This window comes from Macaca mulatta, chromosome 1 (assembly GCF_049350105.2).
Source record: "Macaca mulatta isolate MMU2019108-1 chromosome 1, T2T-MMU8v2.0, whole genome shotgun sequence".
Classification (NCBI taxonomy): Eukaryota; Metazoa; Chordata; class Mammalia; order Primates; family Cercopithecidae; genus Macaca; species Macaca mulatta.
The window spans coordinates 132,106,254-132,133,363 of NC_133406.1; the positions used below are offsets into that span (position 1 = coordinate 132,106,254).

Here is a 27,110-nt window from a genome sequence, read left to right on the forward strand (position 1 = left end):
AACTCACTTTTTACCATGGAAAATTTAGGATTTACTCAATTTTTAAGCATCTCAATTTTTTTAAGTTGTTTCATTGTCTGACTAAAAGGTGGAATTAGTGAAATGCTTTTCAGGTAGCATTATTGTAAATACAAATTCTAAAAAACAAATTCCATTCTGCCAACAAAAAGATTAGTACAATTTCCAGTTCTAGCCAAGACAAAATAGTGGCTACAGAACTTAGATTGCCACAGTAAACCAATCTGAAACTGGACACAATATATGAAACAACTGTTTTCAGGCATCGGTCTACAAACAGGACAGGGTTGTGATACTTGAAAGAAGGAAACCCAGAAGTTGAGCTCTCCATTGATTCTCGTTTTTGGTTGGGGACACTTCAAATAGTAGCATAGACAAGTAGAAGCCTAAATAAAGAACAGGTGGGTAGAATAAACAAAGATTGGAGCTCAGGGTTGCTGAGAAGGCAGGAATTTTCAGGTCAAATTTTGGACGGTGTTCCAGAAACTATACAGGTAACCTTGAATTTTTGGCCGAATACTAAGCTACACTTGACTCCATCAGCCTGACAAAAATAGCTACTGTAGGACTGTGAGTCTGTAGAAATTCAGTAGCTGAGCAATACTGGAGTTCAAAAAAGAAAGCAAAGTTGGAAGTGAGGGCAAGAAACATTACATACGGGGGAACTAAAAAAAGCAACCACTGACATCAGAGTCAGCTCTTAATAGCAGACATCTTTTTTGTTGTTGTTGTTTGTTTTTTGAGACGGAGTTTGGCTCTTGTCACCAAGCCCAAGCTGGAATGCAGTGGCACGATCTAGGCTCACTGTAACATCCGCCTCACAGGTTCAAGTAATTATCCTGCCTCAGCCTCCTGAGTAGCTGAGATTACAGGCACCTGCCACCACACCCAGCTAATTTTTGTGTTTTTAGTAGGGACAGGGTTTCACCATGTTGGTCAGGCTGTTTTCGAACTCCTGACCTCAGGTGATCCACCTGCCTCGGCCTCCCAAAGTGCTGGGATTACAGGCGTGAGCCACTGCGCCTGGCCAATAGTAGACATCTTTAGTGATAACTTCAAAGTGCTGGGAAAAAAAAAAAAAAAAAAACTGTCAACCTAGAATGCAACTGCAATAAAAATAACCTTCAAAAATGAAGGTTACATAAAGACATTTTCAGGTAAACTAAATATTCCCTACAAAATTCACCTGTGAGCAATGTGTACCACTTCAATCTGCTTTGCCTTATGACATTACATTGTAATCATCTGGAATTATTTACTAGCCTGAAACCCTCAAGTGGGGACTTTGGCTTGTTCACAGCTTTGTTCACAACTGCATCTTTTGTAGCTACAGCTATGACTGATGTTTATAGAAGTTCTATAAATAAATTTTGAATAAATCATTGCTATCAGTAATTCATAATTAATTAGAGTACTATTCAGCAGTGTATTTCAAATTTTCCAAAAACATAGCAACATATAATTTTGTGAGTACTGGCTTATAAAATACCATTTGTCATATCAATGAAAAAAATCCATAGATTGACAAAACTCCCAAGTTTCTATCAAACTTGTCCTGTTACTTCTTTTTTAAAAAAATCTTATTTTTTATTTTAAGAAAGCTTATTTCTTGTTTAATTACTTATGAATAGAGAACATATTCTGTATGATTCCAGTTCTTTATTAAAATGTTTCACATTTCCTTTATGACCCAATGTATGGGCAATTCTTATCAATATCCTTCGTGTGCTTTAAGAAAAACATATTCTTCAGTTTTCGAGTGTAATATTCTATGAATGCTTTCTAGGTAATGGTGGGTGATGGTATTGCTATATTTAATCTTTAATGGTATTTTCCATCTGCTTGTTCTATTAAATGCTGAGAAATCTGAGTTAAATCTCTTAGTATAATCATTGACTACTTATCAATTCTTCCTTGTACGTTTATTAATTCTTGATTTATAAATTTGGGCTATATTATTAAACCTATACAAATTTAGAATTCTATCTTCTGGATAAATAAAATCCCTAATCATTACAAAATGCCCCTTTTTATTTTTGTAATGTTTTGCTTTCTCCATCCTTTTCTTCTAACACTTCCATTTACTTAAAAATATACCTCTTATAACAGTATGTAATTAGATTTTGTCCACAGCAACAGCCAAAATATTTTGTCAGATATAAGATACAGATTAACAGGATATATTTCATGTTAAGACATAAAAGAATCATAAAACAATCAAGAAATAATAAACTATAAGAAATTATCAAACATATCTGAAAAAACCAAATGACATAAACTTCTATAAATAAAAAATTGTTAATAAACTCAATAGAATGGTTAAGTGAAGAAAAGAGATAGATGAAGAGGGGAACTGAAGATATATTTGAAGGACTTACCCAGAATGCTGCACAGAAAAAGAAGAAAGTAGAAAATATAAAAAAAAGACAAAGAAAATGAAGAGGAAACTGTATTTTAAAATATAAAGATTGAGAATTTTTTAATACTGTTATAAGACATAAACATATAGTTTCAAGAAGTACAACAACACTGAGGAAGTAAAATTAATAAAAAGAAAGCAAGACAGGCCTATTCACTAGATAAAAAGCTACAGAACCTAAAAGACAAAAAGAAGATCATAAGAGAACACAGAGAGAAGAGACAAATCCCCTACCAAGGATCAATATAAAGACTAGCCCAATCTTCCATCTAATAGTGCAATCTAAAAGCAGTAGAATAATATCTCAAAGTTCTGAGTAAAAATAATTGTCAAACTAAAACTGTGTATCGAGCAAAACTCTCTTTCTAGAACAAAAGTGAAATAGACATGCTTTCAGATGCTCAACAACTAAGAGTTAAGTACCAATATATTTCCACTAAAAGAATTTCCAAAGGATGCAGTTCATGAAGAAAAATTATCCTGGATGAGTAGTGTGGGATGCAACGAAGAATCGTGAGTAAATAAGATGCTAAATATAAAAACATCAATCAAATTGTCTCTATAAAATAACAATTACAATACCTATTTGTTCAGTTTAAAAAGAGAATAAAACAGCATATAAATTAGAAGAGGGGTAACTGGAGCTAAAAGTGTTCTAAAGTCTATTGTTTGCAGAGGGTATAAAGATTTTGTTTAACTTCAGCCTTTAAATTAAACTTGTATAGTAGAATTTCAAGCCTAACTACTAACAAGAAACAAAGTATATAAATCCAAACCACTAAAAAAAAAAAAAAAAGAAAAAAGATGAGAAAAATTTTATAGAAAAGAAAGGAAAAAGAAAACCCTATAAATACTGTAAATCAGTATTACAATCAATCCAATTACATTCAATCTCTTACAGAGAATATAAAAAGAGAGACTACTCCACAACTCGCACCATGAGGTCATTTTAATCTGAGAAACACAATCAGATTAGGACAGTAGAGAAAGAAAAGAACAAGACAATTTCAGCCATGAACATAAATGTAAAAGCCATGAATGAAATTTTAGCAAATCGAATCAACCACAATATTTTTAAGTTGTGTTTATCCTAAGGATGAATCAACAAAGAGAAAAATCTGTAAGTTAATTCACCACATTAACAGATTAAAGAAAGATATATATGATCACCTCACAAATCTAAACCCATTTGTAATTTTTGAAAGTCTCTTGACAAAATAGAAGGGAACTTTCTTAACATGACGAAGATGATAAACCACTTTTAATGGTAAAATATTAGAAGTATTCCCTTTAAGATCAGGAAAGAGAATGCCCATCACTACCAACAGCATTCCAGCAAGAATAGAAAAACTAATTAATCAAAGGTCTAAGGGTTGGAAAGACAGAAATAAAACCACTACAATTCACAGTATTATCTTTCGAGTAGTATCTTACATGGCAATTATAGCTTCTGTCTCCTCCACTTCCCACACCACAATTTATCTGGTTCTTCTCAAGGTATAAACACATCTTGCATCCTTGTTAAAAACTAGAATATCACAGCTTGAGGCTGTTTAAAGTCACAGATATCATTAAACATGTCATTCTAACCCAGTCAGAATCTATTCTATGCAGAGGGCATATGAAGCACTAGACACTTGGCAGCATTATGGGCAAATCCAAACTCTTGTAACTTAAGGGATGAGCTAGCTGAAAGAGGGTTTGAAAACCCATCTACCACCTCCAGAGGATCCTACAGTTAACCGAAGTGCTCACTTCACAGTTCTTACTCTCAAGCCCAAGGAAGTTTGAGAACCAGCATACTACTATCAAGCTTTTGTGCTTTGCAGGTACAACAGACAATGGCAGATTAAGCATGAGTAAAAGCGTCCAGAAAACATAAGGTTTTCTTTTCAACTCCACCTTCCTCTACTTCCGCATCCCTCATGCTCTTTTAAAATTTCTCCTTAGGATAAATTGTCTCTGTCCCTTTCTATAAGAGACTAATGGTTTCAACCATGGAATCCCTTCTTCAAAAGAAATCTTCCTGAAAGTTTAAGACATAAAACAAATGAAGGCAGAACTGTTTGGTTCAAGCAATAGTTGGAAGCCAGAAACTCATTCTGATCTGGCTCTCCTTCCCTCCTCCCACAAATACACAGAGGCCCCTCTTAAGAACAGTTTGAAAAACCATTACACTGGTAGTATGTGTAATTTCATTTGGTTTCGGCGGCTTAAATGGTCAACCTAGGGAATGACATTGCAGGCTGCTCTTAAAGGGATAGATTTCAAGTAAGATAGAACTGAGCAAACACACAAGCAGGTTTGTTTACCAAGTTATAGAATAAGGGGTGAAATGCCACATTTATAGCAATTAGTTCCTAACATCAAGTATAAAACACAAGAAAAAGTTATTAAAAATAAAGACAAGGACTGACCTGCTCAGAATTGTTTTTGCCTGGACTTCAGAAATATGCATACCCAGAGACTTCAAAGCAGCAATTATTTCTGAAGCATCTATTACTCCTTGAAAAATGAAAAAATGTCAAGTTAAAGTATCTGAAAAGACAATAAGGCAAATATACTTACAATGTAAAAGGCTTTAAAGGCCCATATGGTTTTGACCTATAAGTCCCATATGTTTTGACCTATAATCCCATATCCACACGTCAAAGCCTAACAAACTTTCTGGAAAATTGGTACCAAAGTTCATTTGGTGGCAAAATCTACCTTAAACAGATATTAGGTTAATTTTAGTCAATTACTTATCTAATTTAGTGTGAATATTCACATTTCACTGCAGAAGCATTCATACTTATAACTACATGGTGATGCCCCACAGTCCCCATATCATATATGTACTGCATTACTTTTCTAAAATCCAAATTTTAAATTTCAAACCACATTTGGCCCCAGGCATTTCCAATGGAATTGTAGGGCTATAAGATATTCTTGACTTGGAAAGAACTGAAAAAGTCAATTCTGAAGATTTGATCCATGAGCCTGAAAATAAGGCCAGTCAATGTTTTATAAGGTAAGCTTTCAAAGAAACAATTGACTTAAAATACAGCACCAAACTCATGATTTAACACATAATATGATGTATATGATGTATATATTATGATATATGATATGTTATGATATATTATGATAATATATAAATGAAATCTATATGATTTATATACTAAATCATAGTATATATTTTAACACATCATATACTATGTTAAATAACTCAAATCAATGAATATATTTAATATAAGCTTACTATGCATTGCACTCACAATGCTGGAGGTTGTGAAGGGAAAATTATGTATTGCATATTCTTCTCAAATTCTAAAACACAGATCTAATCCTATCACTCTCCAAGTCCAAAGAAACTTTGATTCCTGCCTTGCATAAAGCAAGTAGTTGAGGATATCCAATATTTTTAAATATAAGGACAATGTTTTTAATGTAAAAATAAATTAACTTGAGCGTCTCCTAGTTGAAAAATACATAATGTCAAAAAGTTACTATAAATTTAGTCACACCTTTAACTTGTATTTATGAACTACAGCTGCCTATGCATACCTTTATACACACATATATGTATGAGATGTTACTTATTTGGTCAATAGACAAAGCCCGTTATTCATCTATAGAATCTCAGACTCTTTGCAATGACTCAAGGGCCTCCAGTATTTCAAGCTCCATAGAATGTAGTTTACTGGTCTATTACTCAACCTAGAAATCAAAGTTTCTTCAATGCGGAGGCAGGATCCTCTGCCTTATATATCATTATAATCTTCAAATACTATACTCTTCAATTCAATTTAATAATTTTTTAAAATTTGAAAACCTACTATGCAAATCACTATGCTAAATGTGAAGGAATCCAAAAATTAATAAATACCCCAAAGGAGTTTACCAATTTGTATAGATGCACCAATTATTTAAAAATAATTACTGCTACATGTTTGTTAATAGAAGAGCTAGGAATAAAATGCAATGGAAGGGTAAATTAAGGAGTAAATAAGAGTCACAAATGAGATACTATAAAGGATAAACAAGAGACCACCAAAGAAACAAAAAGCATTTTAATAATAGGTACAGTATGAGCAAGGTACACATATTTATTTAACTAAGATGTATTGAAAACTTACATATGGTATCAGAAATCAGGACAGTAGGTACCTGCAGAGCAGGGGTAGTGATTTGGAGTGGGTAAAAAAGGAATGTTTCTGAGATGCTTGTAATAATCTACTTCTTAGTCTAGATGCTATTTTCATGCTGCAAGTTTGCCTTGTGAAAATTCATGGAGCTTACATTTATAATTTATGTATTTTGCAGTATATGTTATATATCAATGAAATGTTCCAAAAAAATAGTAAGTCAGGGACAAACTGGAAATGTCATTTAATCAGCTCTGACCTTCTCTGGTAATTTCCCAACTATGCCTTTGTTCAAGCTATTGTCTCCGCTCAACAAACCGTTTCTTTTCATTTCTGTTTGTATATTAACCCAGTACAAATCTTAATTGTGCCTGGACACAATTAAGTTCTTCTTGTATCACTTTTATAGCAATGATCATAGTCTACCTTGTGTATAGCTATATACGTCTTTTATTACTCCACCCAAAACTGTGTTTCTGAAGACTTTTGTTAACACAGTTCCTAGTGCACTAGCTCATATATAATGCTCGAATACTGTTTGCTTAATTGACTAAAATATATGAAGTAATCCTTACCTAAAAGAACCTAGAATTCAGGCAAATATGTAGGAAAAAAAATAGGTAATCCAATCCAGAACATAATCAAGGTCTATGGGCTTAAAGGGACATTCAGTGTTGTCTTTAATTATATGCAGTAAGCTTTCACTGAGAAGACGGAATTGAAACGAATTGAATGGGATAACAGTATTTAGAGAGATGGAGGGGAGGACTGCAACCATTCTAACAATGTAATTCCAGGGAGAAATGTAAAATATTCCATTCCCGTACCAGTGATCTATTGCTAAGTTACAAACCACCCCAAAATGTAGTGGCTTACAAAGACTATATTTAGTTATGAATATGCAATCTCAGTTTGGTTAAACTTGTTGGCTCAGTTGGTTGGTTCTTCTTCTGATCTTGTCTTGGTCATTCATGTAAATTTAATCAACTATTGGTTCCACTGCAGCTGGCCAAGATTACTTCAATCACATGTCTGTCACCTCAGATGAGAATATAGAACAGTTAAGGACTCACTGGGTAGCTGTCTCCAGGTGATCTCTCCCCCTGGGTAGCTATGACAGCAGCAGGAGGCAGATGAATTCCCAGGCAAAAATGAGCAAGTCCCCGCTGAAACCCAACCTTCAAACCAAAGACAGCCCAAAGTCTGAAAAGTGAGCTACCAGAGTCCACGACTAATGCGAGAACTTCCTCAATGCCTTTTACCCAATGAAATAGTGCTTTTTCCAGGCCTGCCCATGGACCAGTCAGCATGCACTCCCCCATTCGGAGCTCACTAGAAACCCCAGACTCAGCCACACGTTGTACTACCCACTTTCAGGCCCACTCCCACACACAGGGCCACCCGTCCTCAAGTCCCCTCTCTGCTGAGAGCTTTCCTCCTTTCACTCAATAAAATTCTGCCCTGCCTTGCTGACTCTCCAGTGTCCATGTAAACTCATACTTCTTGGTTATAGGACAAGAACTCAGAGCCTGCCAAACAGCAGGAGCAAAAAAGGCTATAACACATTCCTGGCCAACTCTCTGAGCTACAGGCAGTGACATGCTCCCATTTGCCAGACTATGGGAATGAAGAGCAACAATGCTTCTGGGGGTCCAGACCTCAGAATTCCCCAAGTCAGAGCTATAACACAGTAACCCTTCTCCCCAGCAATGGGCTGCCACCCTATGTGATGGGAAGCCGCAGCAGCAGGGCTGGGCCAGCCCAGGAGCCATGACTGGAGCAGGGTGGTGGGACCAAACAAGCTGTGACAGGCCCCCATTTGCCAAAGTGGGTGGATGGCAGGAACAAATGAGCTGTAACACAAACAAGCTGTAACGTTTCCTGGTGGCTCAGTGCTCAGGACTCCCCGAGCAAAAGGCTGTAACACATCTTGGGGCTCTGCAATTGCTGTCTTCCCTGAGTTGCCAAGTGCTACTGCATCCCCCTTATCTAGACACTGGTGCCCAAGGTGGAAGGCATTCAAGGCAGCATGCCTGGACTAGTCATGGGCTGAGTGCAGAGCCAGCAGGTGCGGGATCCAGGCTAGCAGCACAAGCTGAATGTAGCCTGCCAGCCCAAGTGGGCAGAGCAAGCCCAGTGGGCACAAGCAAAACTTGGGCAAAGGCGCCATCAGCCACAAAGGTTTCCAGCTGGTGAAGAGCACCAAAAGAATCCTATGTCAGCTAGGCTTTTTTCTGGTGGTTTTCAGTGTTCAAGAGACAGCACTCAAGAAGACAAGCCCCAATGTACAAGTACTTGTATCAAGATTTGCTTATGTTCCAAGGGCTAAAGTAAGCTAAATGGCCAAGCCCAGGTCAGTGTGGCACATGGCAACAAAAGGGCATGAATCCTGAGAGGTTTTGGTCATTGGGATATCCAACGTAAGCAAAATTATTGAGCCTTCCTAAGCTTTAGAGTTCTCAACTATAAAATGTAGCTGCTGTGATGATTGTGTGAGATAAAAATAAGATGTAGTAGTAAAATAGGTAGAACAAATATGGCAAGTAGGAGAGTTCAGTAAATGTTAGTTCCATTCCCTCCATTTCCTCAATCCCCAGAAAGCTCTATCCAAAAAAAGAACCTTAATGATGAAATTACATTTGATAATTACTTCATTCACATATTTGCAACAGCATTCCATGGACATTTTGACAGAACAGAGCAGGGGTTTAGATGCTTTCTTGGTGATTAATATGGTTTGGCTTGTGTCCCCACCCAAATCTCACCTTGAATTGTAACAATCCCCACGTGTCAGGGGCAGGGCCAGGTGGTGATAACTGAATCATGAGGGCAGTTTCCCCCATACTGTTCTCATGGTAGTGTATAAGTCTCATGAGATCTGATGGTTTTATAAATGAGAGTTCCCCACACAAGCTCTCCTGCCTGCCACCATGTAAGATGTGACTTTGCCCCTCATTCGCCTTCAGCCATGATTGTGAGGCCTCCTCAGCCATGTGGAACTGTGAGTCCATTAGACCTCTTTCCTTTATAAATTACCCACTCTCAAGTATATCCTTATTAGCAGCATGAGAACGGACTAATACAGTGAAAGAAGTTAACCAGGTCAGTTCACATGGGGCCTTGCATCCTTCTAACGAGTGAATTTGATAGTAGACCAGCCCACATGCATCCACTTGCCTCCATTATCAGCATAAGGCCTGGAAATCCTTCTAGGCAACTGGGCAGGGGTCATTAAAAATGAATCTTCTCCCATCCTGGCTAACAGGGTGAAACCCCGTCTCTACTAAAAATACAAAAAATTACCCGGGCGTGGTGGTGGGCACCTGTAGTCCCAGCTACTCGGGAGGCTGAGGCAGGAGAATGGCACAAACCCAGGAGGCAGAGCTTGCAGTGAGCCGAGATCGCGCCACTGCACTCTAGCCTGAGCAACAGAGCGAGACTCCATCTCAAAAAAAAAAAAAAAAAAAAAAAAGAAGAAAAGAATCTTCTCTACTACTACTGTTTAACACATATAAACACGTGATGAACCGGGAGAGTCCCAAGAGGAAGAATAATGCCTGAAAGGACCAGAGGGAAGAATATTAAATAAAGTGAAAATGCTTACAATATAGCATTAAAAGAAAAAAGGAAGATACCAAACTATACATACAGTTTGACTGCAATTTCATTTAAAGAGAAAGGCAGGCAGAAAGAAACAGAGAAAAAAGTCTAGAAGGAAACATTAAAATGTATCAAAATGTTAAAATTGGTCTCTAGATAGCAGGGTTATAAGTAATCTTTACTTTCTTTCGGGACATTTTTGTGTTTTCTAACTTTCCTGCAACCAATACATTTTTATAGTCATCACAAAAATAACAAATGTCATTTTTTAATTATCATAATACTTTTAGCTCATATATTGCAAAAAATGGAAAACACTACTCACTAAGCAAAGAAATTTTAAATTTAGAAGTCACAGGCTTCTGAAAAATTATTTTATTAAAAAGATGGTAACCACATAGGAATTATAGTACTAATAAATATAGTTTATGTATTATTCTTAGAAATTTAAAAATTAGTGCCGAACAACTAGCAGAAATAACCAAATCTTTGATAGTAAGAGTAAATTAAAGGCTATTAAAAGTGCCCTTTAGACTGACAGTTATATTCATATTAAGTTAACTGTAGTTTAAAAAACACACATACCATCATTATTTTTGTCCAGACTATTAAATGCCAGCCTCATTTTCTTCTCATGGTCTTGAAGATACCGCATAAATTCTCCAAAGTCCAATCCTAAATCATCGTTGGTATCTCCAGACTTAAAAATGATCTACAAAAAAGAAGAAACTCATTGCACAGATGTATCATAAATAAAGCCACTATACCATGTTAACATGTACACATTTCACTCATACTAATTATGATTTCCATCAGCATCCATTATCCTAGCTTTTCAGTCACAGCTACAGGCTATGTATATTAAGTGATTTTTTAATTTGTGCAATAGTAGATTAAGCAGCCACAATGCCATTTCAAATAATTATGAATCTTATTAGTAATTATTTACCTGAGATAAACTATTAATGCCAAGTACCTGAAAGGGATAATAACACTCAGATACACAGCCTTTGCCATTGGAGACCTAAAAAATCTGTTAACTGAGAAAAAAGTTATGTAGAATTCTAGTGTGTCTCTCAGCATAATGGTCTGAGACTTAGCCTTATAAAGTGAGAGTGTATGTTCAAGTCCCACTGGAGCCTTATGCTTTTTTAAATAAAAAATTAATATTTGTAATGCAAATCAATTTTCAGTAAACTTCTACCTCTAGACCATTTTTTCATCTTTGGACCATCAATATCCAGCATAAAGTATGGCATATATAAGCCCTTAATACATTTTAATTGAATTAAAAAATAAATACTGTAGGCAATGGCCACTGTCTGATTAGGTGAGGTGCTAGGGATTAAAAGACAAGAAGATACAGTCTCTGCCCTGAAGGAAGTTACAGACCAGTAGAAACCATGTATATAACCAAAGACAATGTGTTAGCTGACATAAGGGAATGTATTCAAGGTACAGGGAGGTTTGTGTATTTCAGGAGAGCCTTCACAGAGGAAGAGCGCTTGAGCTGAGACTTATAGAGAAAAATAGCTGTACAAATAAATGGGACAGGATGTTCCAGGAATAGGTGACAGTGTTTGCAAAGAGGCAGAATATATGCTAATTAGAAGAACATAATAATAATAATAGTGATGATAGTAACAGCTAATATTTATTGAGCATTTCTAAGTGTTTTATATGAATGAACTCATTTAATCATCGTAATAATCCTTTATCCAATTTGCTAAGGAGAAAATGCAAGGGAAAAATGTAGAAGATAAGGCAGGCAAGGGAGAGATCATGAAAGGATTTACATGCCACAAAAAGGATTTCAAATTAATTCTGCAGGAATTTCCCAATGAGTGGAATATATATGGTGCATATGTGAAAATAGTTAAATAACACTAAATTACAGTGTGAGGAAATTATTCCTGTTCCAATTTTCTTTCAATCCTCTGATTATATCATGGATAACATATCAATTTTATGCTAAAATACCTCAATACTGGCAACTTCTTACAGAAAAAAATCAGAGTATAAGCCTTGGGCTCACCTTTATCAGACAATACAGACAATCCCCAACTTAAAACAGTTTGCTTTTTCTCAACTTTACAATGGGTTTCTTAGAGTATTAAATGCATTTTAACTTACGATATCTTTAACTTATGATGGGTTTATCAGGACATAACCCCATTGTAAACTGAGGTGTATCTGTATAATAATTAGCCAGAATTTAATAATACTCATTTGCTTTCAATTTGTTTATTTTATGCTAACTTGTAATCTACTCATTTTCCATTTACAGCAATTATAAGTTTTTATTTTAAAATAAATTTCTTAAGCATGACATCAGCAAGATGGTGGAAAAGGAAATCTCATGCTCCAGTTCCCCTCCAAGAAACTTCAACTAGGAACTATACACAGACCAGAACATCTTTTTGTAAACTCCAACACTTACAAACAAGCCTGAGATGTCTGTGTGATCCAAAGAACTGAATGAAAACTGAATAGAAGAATAAGAAGACTTGTCTTACTTTGACCACACCACCAGCCTCTCCCCAAGTCAACACAACACTAGACAAATGATTTCCCTAGGCCCAGGGTTTCTACCAGGGAAAAGAGGACCGGAAACAGTCATCCAGCTTCCCTAGCATTTTGAGATTCTTCTCAGGAAGCCCACTCCAGTCTCATCTCACAGAGAAAATAAGGAAAATGGCATGGTTTGACCACTGGAGTCAGGTAGAAACAAAGAAAGGAGGCAGTGGTCATAGTACGAGCACCATGAATCTTGGTGATACCTCTGTGTTCCTGCCAGCTGTGGCACCCAATCAAAGATACCAGCAAACTTCATAGCCCACGGTGCTAAGCTAGTAACCGTCAGAAACACAGGGGGACCTAGCTTGGGTCCCAAGACAACTAGTCTTCATGCCCAGCCTCAGAGGCTCCCAGTGACCCCAACCAGGCAGGGAGATGCCTACCCGTACCCATTTCAAAGAAGCAAAGGGACAAAACCAGCTTGACTACGTAAGTCAAGCAGCAGTCATACCCTACCAAAAGCCCATCCCATGGATTCACCCTTACAGGGAAACAATCCTCAATCATGCATTTCTAAGGAGCATTGCCCCTAGTCCCAACTATCATGAGCAGCAACTCTGCTTAAACTCAGAGCCCAGCTTATGGTCCTGTCCAACTAAAGAACCCAAATAGTGAAATTGTTCATTAAAAGAATACACTGTGACTGGCCTGACCAGAGCCCAGCCAGTGGTCTCATCAGATAGTGCAAGCCAGCCAGTATCTGATACCAGATGTGGATATCAGATGATATCAGAGCAAAGGCAACATCTCAACCAACTAGAGAACCCACAATAAGCTCTGCCTGCCAGGAGTCATCACCAGCTGGTCCTTCCAGAATCAAAGGCTGGACTAAATAGCAAAGATTTATCGCTGCCTCAAAACAACTTTAAGCACAGAAGAGGGGCTGTCTTGCAAATGTGCAGATAACAATACAAGAACACAAGGATTACAAAATATCAAGGAATCATAACGCCTCCAAAAGAAACTAATAAAGTGCCAATGATAGACACCAAAGAAAAGAAGATCTATGAAATTACTGACAAAGAATTCAAAATAATCCTCTAAAAGATCAACACAAGAGTATACAAATATAACATTTAATGACATTTGGCAAAACAATACACAAAGTAAGAAGCTCAGCAATAAAATAAAAACATTAAAAAGAATCAAGTAGAAATTCTAGAGATGAAGAATACAATCACTGGACTGAAAAATTCAGTAAAAATTATTAACAACAGACTTGATGTTTCTTCTGATGAAATCAATGGGCCAACAAATAGAAAATTTGAAATTATCCACTCAGAGGAACAAGAAGACAAAAGACTGAAAAACAATGAAGAAAACCTATAGGAACTATGGACACCATCAAAAGATCAAACCTGGCCAGGTACAGTGGCACATACCTGTAATCCCAGCACTTTGGGAGGCCAAGGCGGCTGGATCATAAGGTCAGGAGATCGAGACCATCCTGGCTAACATGGTGAAACCCTGTCTCTACTAAAAATACAAAAAAATTACTGGGGCATGGTGGTGGGTGCCTGTAGTCCCAGCTACTTGGGAGGCTGAGGCAGGAGAATGGTGTGAACCCGGGAGGTGGAGCTTGCAGTGAGCCAAGATTGTACCACTGCACTCGGGTCTGGGCAACAGAACGAGACTGTCTAAACAAACAAACAAACAAACAAACAAAAACCTTTGCATAATAGAATAAAGGGCAAGAACACGTATTTAAAGACACATTGGCTAAAGACTTCCCTAATCGGAGATAGATGCCAATATCCAGGTATAGGAAACACAGAGATGTTCAATCAAATTCAACTCAAAGAAGAGTTCACCAAGACACATAATAATCAAACCACCAAAAATCAAAGACAAAAAATTCTGAGAACAGCAAAAGATAAGAAACACATCACATAAAAAGGAGTGCCAATACAACTATCAGTAGATTTCTCAGCAGAAACCCTACAGGCTAGGAGACATATATTCAAAGTGCTAAAGATGATATATTCAATGTGCTAAAGAAAAAAAACTGCCAACCAAGAATACTTCATCCACAAAACTGTAATTTAGAAATAAGGCATAAAAATTTTCCCAGAAAAAAAGCTAAGGGAGTTCATTACCATGAGACCTGCTTTACAAGGATGGCTAAAGAGAGTTCTTTAAGCTGAAACAAAAGGTTGGTATTTAATGAATTGAAACAAATGAAAACACTAACCTAAATGGTATAAGTAAAACAGGTCCATATTTAGAATATTCTGGGAATGCAATGGTGACAAAGCAATTTTGTTCCTGGTGCAAGGGTTAAAAGAAAAGTATTAATAACTATAGCTAAAATAAATTGTCAAAAGAAACACATTATAAAATGACATAAATTCTGACATCAAAAGCATAAAATATGGGGAAGGGGCCATAAAAGTACTTTGCTATGTGCAAAGTTAAGTTGTTATCAGCTTGAAATAGGCTATTACAAATACGAGATGTTCTATGTAGGCCTCATGGTAACCACAAATCAGAAATCTTTAGTAGAAGGACAAAACAAAAATAGAAAGCATTCCAGTACAGAAAAATATCAAACAATAAAGGGAGATAGCAAGAGAGGGAGAGAAAAACAAAGTATCTACAAAACAAGCAGAAAACAATTAACACAATGGCAGTATTAAATCCTTACCTATCAAAAATTACCTTGAATGTGAATGTATTAAATAACCTAATAGAAAGCTATAGAGTGATAAATGGATTTTAAAAGTCTTGTTTTTTTAAAAACAATTTAATTGTATGCTGCCTACAAAAGACTCTTCTTATTTTTAAGGACACACATAATTGAAACTATTTTGGAAAACAAAAGAGAGCAGGGATAGCTAAAATTATTTAAGACAAAATAGACTTTAAGTCAAAAATTCTAAAAAGAGACAAAGTAAGACACTATATAATGATAAAGGACTCAATTCATCAAGAGAACAGAAGAGCTATAAATATGTACTCATCCAACAGCAGACCATAATTTATAAATTATAGGATCTGGAGGGAGAGATAGATTGCAATATGGTAATACTCAGGAGCTTCAATATCCCAGTTTCAACAATGGATATCTCATCTAGACAGAAAATTAGTAAGGAAAGATTGGACTTGACCAACATTTTCAACCAAATGAACCTAACAGACAAATATGAAACCTTTCATCCAACAAAAACAGAATACACATTCTTCTCAAGGGCACACAGAACATTTTCCAAGACAGATCATGTTAGGGCACAAAATAAGCCTCAGCAAATGAAAGAAGACTGAAATAGTATCGAATCTCTTTTGACCACAATGCCATGAAACCAGAAATAAATAGGAACAGGAATTTTGGAAAATTCACAGATACATAGAAATTAAACAACATGCCCTGAACAACAAATGAGTCAATGAAGAAATTAAAAGGAAAATTTTTAAAATATCTTGAAACAAACTAAAATGGAAATACAATATACCAAAACTTGTGGGATACAACAAAAGCAGTTCTAAAGTAAAATTTACAGCAATAAATTCCTAGATAAAAAAAGAAGAAACATCTCAAATAATTAACCTAATGTTACACCTAAAGGAAGTAGAAAAAGAACAAACTAAGTGCAAAGTTAGCAAAAACAAAAGGAAATATTAAAAATCAACGCGGAAATAAATGAAAGGCTCATGGTTTCTCATGCCTATAATCCTAGCACTTTGGGAGGCTGAAGCAGGCAGATCACTTGAGGTAAGGAGTGCAAGACCAGCCTGACCAACATTGTGAAACCCTGTCTCTACTAAAAAGACAAAAGTTACCTGGTGTGGTGGCACACGCCTGTCATCCCAGCTACTCCGGAGGCAGAGGCAGGAGAATCACTTGAATCTGCGAGGTGGAGGTTGCAGTGAACCGAGGTCACACCACTATCCACCACTTTCCTTCTGATGCATCACTAATTACTTTAAACCTAAGTGGATTAAACTCTCCAATCAAAAGATAGAGATTAGCAGAAAAATGAGAAAACATAATCGAACTATCTGCTCTATATAAGAAATTCACTTAAGACCCAAAGACACAAATACATTGAAAGTAAAAGAATGAAAAAGATATTCCATACAAATGGTAACCAGAAGAGACCAGCCATAGCTATATTAATATGAGATAAAACAGACTTTAAACTAAAAAAAAAATTATGAGATAATAAAAGCTTCAATACATCAAGAAGATACAATAATTACAAATTTTTTTTGCATATAAAAGGTCATCAAAACATATGAAGCAAAAATTGGCAGAATAGAAGGGAGAAATAGTTCTACAATATTAGTTGAATAATACCCCACATTGAATAATGAATAGAATAACCAAACAGAAGATAAGTAAGGAAACAGAGAATTTGAACAACACAATAAACCATCTAGATCTAACAGGCTTATACAGAATATACTATGCAACAGGAAAAAAAGTACACGCTCTTCTCAGGGACACACAGGACACTCTCCAGAAAAGATCATACTCTGGGTCACAAAACAAGTCTTAATAAATTTTAAAAGACTGAAATCATGCCAAGTATCTTCTCTTACCACAGTGGAATGAAACCGGAAATCAATGACAAAATGAAAACTGGAAAATTCATTAATGGATAGAAATTAAATAACACACTCTTGAAAAACTAATGTGTCAAAGAAAAAAATAACAAGGAAAATTACAATGTATCTTTAGACAAATGAAATCAAAAGTACAAGACACCAAAACTTACGAGATATGGCAAAAAGTTGTACTAAGAAGTTTACAGAGATAAATGTTTACACTAAAAAAAAAAAAGAAAAAGAAGAAGAACGATCTCAAATCAGCAACCTAACTTTACAACTTAAGGAACTAAAAAAAAGAGCAAATTAAATCCAAAACTAGCAGGCAGAAAAAATAAAGATTAGAACAGATATAGAGGAAATGAGAAAAGAAATATAATAGAGAAAAACAACGAAATCACAAGTTAGTTCTTCAAAACGATCAACAAAATTGGCAAACCTTTAGGTGGATGGACTAAGAAAAAAGAAAGAAACAAGACTCAAATTACTAACATCAGAAATGAAAGTGGGGACATAACTACTGATTCTACGGATATAAAAAGGATTATAAGAAAGTACTATGTATTACATGCCAGCAAATTGGATACCCGAGATGAAATAGAAAATTCCTAGAAACACAAAACCTACCAATACTAAATTATGAAGAAATAGAAAATCTGAATAGGTCTATAACTAATGAGGAGGTTGAATCAGTAATCAAGAATCTCCCAATTAAAAACAAAACAAAACAAAAAAGCCAAGGATGTGATAGCCTCGCTGCTAAATTCTACCATTTAAAAACTAACCCCACTACTTCTCAAGTATTTCCAAATAAAGTTTTAAAATCTGATTCATCCTATGAGGCCAGCATTACCCCCAATACCAATGCCATACAAAGACACTACAAGAAAAGAAAATTACAGACCAGTATCTCTCATGAACACTGATACAAGAATCCTCCAAAAAAATGATAACAAACTGAATTTATTAGATTAAAAAGGTTATACACCATCCTCAAGTGATATTTATTCCTGGAATACAAGGAGGAATTTTTAAAAATCAATCAGTGTAATACATAACATTAACAGAATGATGGCAAAAAACACAAACATTGCAATTGATGAAGTAAAAGCATTTGACAAAAGTCAATATCCTTTCATGATAAAAGCACTCAACAAACTAGGAATACAAGAAAACTATCCTCAATATGATAAAAATCGTATGTGAAAAACCTACAATGAACATCATACACAATAGTGAAAGGCTAAAAGCTTTTCTCTAAGATTAGAAATAGGCAAGTATGCCCACTTTCACCACTTCATTCAACATAGTACTGGAAGTTCTAGTCAGAGCAATTAGGTTAGAAAAAGAAATAAATGGCATCCAATTTGGAAAGTAAGAAGTAAAATTATCCCTTTTTCAGATTATATGACTTTATATGTAGAAAATCCTAAAGACTCCATCCCCCCACCACACACACACACACACACAAATTGTTAGAATAAACAAATTCAGCAAAGTGGCAACATGCAAAGTCAACACAAAAATATCAGTTGCATTTCTATACCTATACCGTAACAACGTTTAATCCAAAAAGGAAATTAAAGAAACGACGCCATTAAAGCATCAAAAGAATAAAGCACTTAGGAATTAACGTAACCAAGAATGTAGAAGACTTATGCAATGAAAACTATAACACATTTCTGAATCAAATTAAAGAAAACGTAAATAAATGGAAAGATGTCCCACGTTCATGTGCTGGAAGACTTAATATTGTTAAGATATCTATACTACCCCAAACAATTCACAGATTCAGTGCAATCCCTACCGAAATCCCAATGATGAATTTGCAGAAGTAGAAAAACCCATACTAAAATCCACATGGAATCTCAAGGGACCCCAAATAGCCAAAACAATTCTGAAAAAGAAGAACAAACCAGGAGGACTCACTTTTTGATTTCAAAACTTACTACAAAACAAGAGTGATTAAAATAGTGTGCTACTGACATAAAGACAGACATATGCACCAGTGGAATAGAATAGAGAGCCAAGAAATGAACTCATGCATATGTGGTCAAATAATTTTTGACAACAGTGCAAAGACCATTCAATAGGGAAAGGATAGTTTTTTCAACAAATGGAACTGGGAAAACTGAATATCCGCATGCAAAAGAATGACACTGGACCCTATTAAAAATTAATTCAAAATGGATCTATGGCCTATATGCAATTCTTAAAATTATAAAAATCTTAGAGAAGACAACATAGGGCAAAAGCTTCTCGACAATGAATTTGGCATTGATTTCTTAGATATGACATCAAAGGTACAGGCAACCAAAATATGACAAATTAGACTTCATGAAAATTTAAAACTTTGTGCATCAAAAGTAAAAAGGAGACTCATAAAATGGAAGTAATCATTTGCAAATCATATATATAATAAGGGGTTCATACACAAACTATATAGAAAACTCCTAAAACTCAACAACAACAACAAAAAAATAACCTAATTTGAAAATGAGCAAAGAACTTGGACATTTCTCCAAAGAAGTATACAAACTTCTTTTCATGGCTACTAAGCACATGAAAAGATGCCCAGCATCACTAAAGAGGAGTCCAGATGGTTTGGACTTCTAGCAACAACCAAAAAAAAAAAAAAAAAAAAAACACTCACTCACCGATAAAAAAGCTTTACAGTCTTCAGACATAACTCGTAAAATTCAACAGGAGTTACATGTGAAGACTGCTAACCAATGAAAGAGAAGAAATAAAATAATTTTTTTTCTTGATATCCTGAAACTTCCACGTAAATAGTTTAACAATAATCAAGTCAAGACTGGCCTAGAAAGGAAGGTATTCCTAATTTACGTGAGGTTCTAAAACAATCAGCTGAAGTGTAAACCCATGGATCAAGGTCTGACTTCCCCTAGACCTTGGTGTGGATGTCAGAAAGAGAATAGCTCTGGGGCTCTTATCTGTGCCTGTCGTTTGGAGACGACCCTGAAGCACACTGCGCTGGGCAGAGAAACCCCTAAGAAAAGAGATGGTCCTTTACTTCTGCACAAAGGTTAACATGGCCCCTGACGCTGTGTGCTGGTTCCATAAATGTTGAACGAGTCACCAAAAACCGCATCTCCGCAAAAAAAAACCCTGGAGGTCTTTGTCACCAAGGAAAGTGGCTTTTTTTCTTTTTCTTTTTTTTTTTTTTTTTTTTTTTTTTGATTTTGAGACGGAATCTCGCAATGGCACGATCTCGGCTCACTGCAACTTCCGCCTTCCGGGTTCAAGCGAGTCCCCTGCCTCAGCCTCCGGAGTAGCTGGGATTAGGGGTGCGCGCCACCACGCCCGGCTAATTTTTGTATTTGTTTAGTAGAGACGGGGTTTCAACATATTGGCCAGGCTGGTTTCGAACTCCTGATCTCAGGCGATACACCCGCCTGGGCCTCCCAAAATGCTGGGATTACAGGCGTGAGACACCGCGCCTGGCCGGAAAGTGGCTATTTTAAGAAGACACTGGGATTACAGGCGTGAGACACCGCGCCTGGCCGGAAAGGGGCTATTTTAAGAAGACCCAGAACATGTTTCGCCGGGTCGCATTATTCTGCATGACGAGGCTCACAGAGGAGAACCCCACCCTTACTCCAAAGGCCTTTGACAGCAGCTCTGGAAAGGGCAGGGTTTGCTTCACCTTCTGCCCAACGTCTCCCCAGGCTGCCCGTGCCACCTTCCGGTCTCACCTCCTCGGAGTTCGGGTCAAACGCGGAGCTCCAGTTTCTGAGCCCCTCCTGGAGCTCAGTGATGTCCACCACGCCGTCCCCATTGCGGTCCAGGTCTTCGAAAAGGATCCCGTAGCGTAAGTAGTCTTCGTCATCCTGGCAAGCCACCGCCTCCAGCACGAAGCCCTGTATCCAGAGCAGCATGGCTGGGTCCAGAGGCTGCGGGGACCACTAGGCCACCCCGCCCGCACCGCGGCACTCGCCGCCGCCTCCTCGACGCCTGGCTGCGCAAACCAGGGGGTCCCGGCTGTCAGCCAGCTTCTGCAACTGTCTGGCGGAGCCGCTGCAGTTCGGAGCCCACGCGGGCCCAGCCACCCGCGCCTGCGGGCTCTCGGGGCCACGGAGAGGCGGCGCCACCTTGTGGGACCTCTGGCCGAGGCGCCACGCGACATCTGAGGCGCCAGGTGTGAGGTGAGGTGCCAGACATGAGTCGAGTAGCCAGACGTGGTCGCGTTGGGTACCCAGGGCCCTTGGACGGGTGGTCGACAGGGGAGCCGAGGGACGTTTGGGGAAAGGGAGCGCGTTCCCCAGCAGGCTCCAAAGGGCACTCGCGGGTGTGAGATTCTCGCGATGCAGACTCAGTGCCTGCCGGAAGTCACTGCCGCCGTGGGAGATGTGGCCAGGAGTGAGCTGCTCAGACGCGCTCTTATGCCAGCGTCCAGTACTCTGGTGCCACCCTTCCTCCCAGGAGGACCTGCACCTAGAGGTCAGGACCCCGGCGACCCCGCAAAAGAGGTCTAAAGAGGAAAGGCCTCCTGAGGAGCCTCTGCCCTATCCCTGTCTCTCTCTTCCCTCCTTGCCGGCCGAGCCCATGTTGGCAAACCTATTTTGGCCATAGTGGGATTAGACTTTTCATGTTTTTATGTAACCTTTTTCCAGTTAATTGGGTTGTGTGCAGAAATACTTCTATCTCTATTAATAAACGAAAGATAAAAATAAATAATAAAGGTAAGATACATACGATTAAACTAGAACATTTCTCCAAATCCGGAAATACGAAACACACATCATAACAGTTCCAATTTGTATGCCACATTTCTATTCATAAATTTTGTTCTAAAATAGAGAGATAAAGTAAATAGCAAAATACTTTCAAGTAGATCTGAAGCATTCAAAGTATCTTTGGTATGCATTTCTTTTAAATCAATCTCTGATTTTTATTATCTATAGGGCTATTAAGGGATCCAGTTCCCATTTATTTTTCCTCTATATTTTAGAATAGAAGTTCAAATAAACAAATTTAATTTCTAATTGCTTGTTAATTATGAGTCATGATAACATACTAATTTATCAAGATGTGCTTTATATTAGTCACATTTATGTAAACTGTATGAGTTGATTATATATGTTTCATATCTTTCTATTAATCCTATTAAGAAAAAAACGGATAATCTGTCTGAAAATTGACTTTAGTTACTCAAATTTATGTTAATTGTGCGTTTATATTCATTTCAATTTTTAGAAAATGTAACAACTTAATTCCATCATTAATCATTTATTAAGTACCCTATCCCAACCTGAGAAAGTTGAATTTCTCTAATGTCACAGCAAATTCAAACGTGGCATTTAACAAGAGGGAAAAAGATTATATCAAATATTCTTCTGAATTTTAACACTTTACAGTGAGAGCAGATTTTAACTACATTTTAATAACCTTGAGAAGTATGATACAACCCCAAATATTAAAGTAATCAAAATCTTTAATTTATAAAATGGCAGAAAATTCTGTGCCCTGAGAAACTGGAAAAATTGACTGATCTAATGTATTACTGGTTGTTTGGTATATTATAAATTATATCATTATAGTTAAATTTATGAAATCACAATTTTAAAACGCATCTAATCTTTATAATGTAGCTATACATAGACAAAATATCTTTGGCCTGGTCTCTTTCAACATAAATTGAAAAGATAGAGGCAAAAAAAGGAGGGATGGAGAAGAATACTATTCATATAAGTTTAAGACTGTAAAGGGAAGTTCCAGTCAGCCTTTCTTTATTCTAGTAGATCGGAGCTTGAAAGTAAAATATAAAGTACATAGAGAAAAAAAGAAAAACCCAGTCTTTTTAAACACAAATTTAAGTATAAGAGCTCACACATTTTTCTGAATTACTTTGGTTACATTGGTGACTTTCTTGTAATTATTCCATTCACAACACTGGTAGGAGACTGAGGTATTCTGATGCCATGAAATTGTATTTAGGGCTTTCTATTTTGTTTTGTTTATTTTAGAGAAGGAAAAGGAGCCCCAACTCGACTGTTTTGCTGTGAATTATAGTTTTCAATGCTTGAGTTTTCTATTAGTACTTTCAAATATTTTAAATATACACATATGGCAAGAAGAGGTGAAAAAATAAAAATAAATTTAAAATGCACATAAAGCACTAAAATATTAGCTTTTAAAATACAAAGTAGAGAATTCAGAAAAGCTTCAAAATATTCTAACTCTTTAATATGAAATTATACTAGGTTAATTATATAATCAGGTTATATTCTGTATTATAAATTGCATTTTAATTCACTTAAATGCAAATTTCTCTGACTGTTTTCATTAACATTTGGAAAAATATAAATAGATTTTATGAATATTGCAGATTTTAATTCACCAAGAAATTAATAAACTGTATTTCTGGTTTACTTAAAATTCAATATTTAAGTCTAATTTGTATGTTTACCTTTTGGGAAAATGGATATAGCATCTTTTCATACAGACCTTGTGCAAATTAAGGAAAAAGCCAAGACATTTTCATATTTCTAAACAAGTGTCCAGATAATGACTGTTCAAAATTTCATTTCTATATTTTATTTTTGAGATGGAGTTTCACTCTTGTTGCCCAGACTGGAGTGCAATGGCACAATCTTGGCTCACCGCAACCTCTGCCTCCTGGGTTCAAGTGATTCTCCTGCCTCAGCCTCCTGAGTAGCTGAGATTACAGGCGTGCGCCACCACCTGCTTAATTTTGTATTTTTAGTAGAGACAGAGTTTCTCCATGTTGGTCAGGCTGGTCTCGAACTCCTGACCTCAGGTAATCCACCCACCTCGGCCTTCCAAAGTGCTGAGATTACAGGTGTGAGCCACCACGCCCAGTCTCAAGATTTCATTTCTAAAATATTCCCAAGAGCAGTTTTGCTGATTCATAAACCACACAGTTTACAACACACTGACATAAGAAACTTTAAGGAACTTGGAGTCACGCCTCTGGAAAACCCTGTCACTCCACTCCTTTTATAAATTTGACAAAATAAGCTGATCATATTTAGCTGTGGGGCTCATATCATGGCTAGAGAATGCAAAGGAAGGGAAAAGACCAATTAATTTGATATTTTAGCTTTCTTAAATGTTAAGTTAAAACATGCTAAAACAGATAATAAAATAAAATTAAATAAATTATTGCACAAGGATCCCCAAGGGAAAATCTCTAGTTAATTATAGTTTATAGTCAGAGGCTCTCATGGAACTATTTGATGATCATCACTATTTATTTTTCCTTCCTTTTAGGAACAAAGTCTGTCCACTAATAGTGAAATCTACTTATGATTATTGTGGAGTTACAATTTAAAAAATTCTCTAGACATACACAGGTACCTTCATTCAACCTCTCATGTCTTAAGAACATCTCAAACTCAAAAACAACAAAAAATATATGTATGTTTCTCATTCTGTGTTTCACTTTTCAGGGAATGACTGCACCATTCATATAGCTTCTGCAACTGAAAACGTAGAAGGTATCCATGACATTTCCCTTTTAATCGCAGTTTATAACTAGATATTTGTATACATTTTTAATTAATTTCTATCTTCCCTACTAGACTATCAATTCTATAACAGCAGGGTCTCTTTTTGCTCACCCAAATACCATGTGCTTGGCTTGTTGCACAGTACCTGGCTACCTTAAATTCTCAAATTACAATAGCTAGTATTTTTCTCTCTAATCTTTATATTATCCTAGTATTTTTCTCTCTAATCTTTATATTATGTTCCCAAAATTGATGTAGCTAAATAGAGTAAAATCAAGACAATTGAAAAGTAAGTCTTTCACTGTTCGTTTTAGTCTAAACATTCTGTTTCCCCCTCCCGCCCACCCCTACAAGAAATTAAATAACTCCTCTAAAATGTAGAGAAGATCCCTTGAAAATTTAGAAAATATTACTTGCCATGGAATTTCTTGGAAAATGTTCTGTTGCTGTATGCATCTTTTTGTTTTTTTAATCAGAAACTAATAACATCCCCTCCAGTTTTTATAGTTTTGTAATGAAATTGGAAACTTCTTACTTTTTTCTACTGTTGAATTTACTTTGCCCATTGATTTTCTCCCAACTTATTATGAAAACTGTAAACTCTAGAAAGGATAGCACAATGAACATTTATATATTCACCACCTATAAAATGCAACATTTTGCCGTAATTACATTTTGTCTCTCTCCATTCTACTTAAACATGTATATAAATGTGTGTGTGTCTATCTGAGCCATTTGAAAGTAAGTTACAGATATGATGACACTTAACCATAAAGTACTTGGACATATCCTAAAAACAAGGACATTAGCTTACGTAACCACAATGCCATGATGATATTTGAGAAATTTAAAAATAATTCTCTATTACTTGAGATGCTAAGGCAGGAGGATCACTTGAGCTCAGGAGTTTGAAGCCAGCCTGGGCAACATAGCAAGGTCCTGTCTCTTTAAAAATAAATGAATAAATAAACAAACAAATAAATAACCTCTATACCATCAATACTTATTCTATATTCAGATTTTCCCAATTGTCCCCAAAAATGCCATTTACAGATTTTTTCAAACTAATATCCAAATAAATTTACCCATTGCCCTTATAATGTTTATTCTCTTAATCAAGACTGGTACCAGTCCACCACCAATACTGTTTTTCCCACAACAATGACTTTTTGAAGAACCCAGCCCAACTGTCTTATGGAATATTCCACAATCATGATTTGTTTGATTGTTTCTTAATGGTATTATTTAACTTGTTCCTCCATCGCCTGTATTTTCTACAGTTCTAAAGACATGGTCAGATTGTAGTAAAAAACAATTTGAGCAAAAATACTTCATAGGAGAGGCTGTGCAATTTACTGTCTCCTCAGTTTAATAACATCTTTGTTTTCTTTCTCAATAGTTACCATATGTCCAGTAACATGGACCCTATTCACCTAAGCTGCAATTTGTTAAATATCTAAGGAAAAAAACAGGGTGAATGAAGTTCTTATGTCAGTGTACTTTTCTTCTCTTTGTTTTGCTTGCATTGTTTGCTGTCCCGTTGTTTGCCCTCCCATAACTTGAAGCAGTGACTTTCTTTCTTATTACAAGCAGTAAGGAAGGACATCTTATAATAATAAAAAGGTCAATCCTAAATTTGTGTGTACATAATAATACAGCTTCAAAATATATAAAGCTAAAGTGGCAAATGTAGAGGAGTGATAGAGAAATCTGCAATCATGGTTAGAGATATAAACGTGGTTAGAGATTTACCTTTTTCAGTAGCCAGTAAGAAAAGCAGACAAAAAAATTAATAATAATCTAAAACATTTGATAACACATTTAACTAATTGATCTTATAGAACACATATATAGAACACAAAATACAACTTCAAAATCCATTTATTTCAAAGAACAGAAATCATACAGAGCACATTCTGATGGCAGTGCAATTAAAACGTGAGTTCACCATCAGGAAGATAATTGGAAAAATCCCCAAATGTTTGTAAATTAAGCAAGATATTGCTACATAACTGATGGGTCAAAAAGAAATCACGATGGAAACTGGACATTTTGAAATGAACAATAATGAAAACAGTACATACCAAAATTTATTGAGTGTAGGGAAAGCAGTACTTAGAGGGAAATTAAAACTTTAAATTAATATACTAGAAAAGAAAAAAAAAAGTCAATTATTTAAGCCAGGAATTAGCAACCTTTTTCTGTAACTGTCCAGAGAGTGAATATTTTAGGCTCTGCAGACCATGTGATCTCTCGCAGTTACTCAATTCTGCCCTTGTAGCCATAGATAATACATAAACAAATGGAAGTGTCTGTGTTAAATTAAAT

The 27,110-nt window shown here is 36.2% G+C and overlaps 1 protein-coding gene across 1 annotated transcript in view; it reads right to left on the reverse strand.

Annotated features, from left to right (window-relative positions):
* Positions 1 to 23,218, reverse strand: part of LOC695041 (mitochondrial adenyl nucleotide antiporter SLC25A24-like) — a 72,033-nt gene extending 48,815 nt beyond the window's left edge. Inside the window, exons 1-3 of the mRNA XM_077952260.1 lie at positions 21,006 to 23,218; positions 10,753 to 10,879; positions 4,855 to 4,942 (exon numbers count right to left, since the gene is read on the reverse strand). Coding sequence (XP_077808386.1) covers positions 4,855 to 4,942; positions 10,753 to 10,879; positions 21,006 to 21,188 — 398 coding nt within the window. The 5' untranslated portion in view covers positions 21,189 to 23,218. The remainder of the gene's footprint in view (positions 1 to 4,854; positions 4,943 to 10,752; positions 10,880 to 21,005) is intronic.
* Positions 23,219 to 27,110: the final 3,892 nt, after the last annotated feature.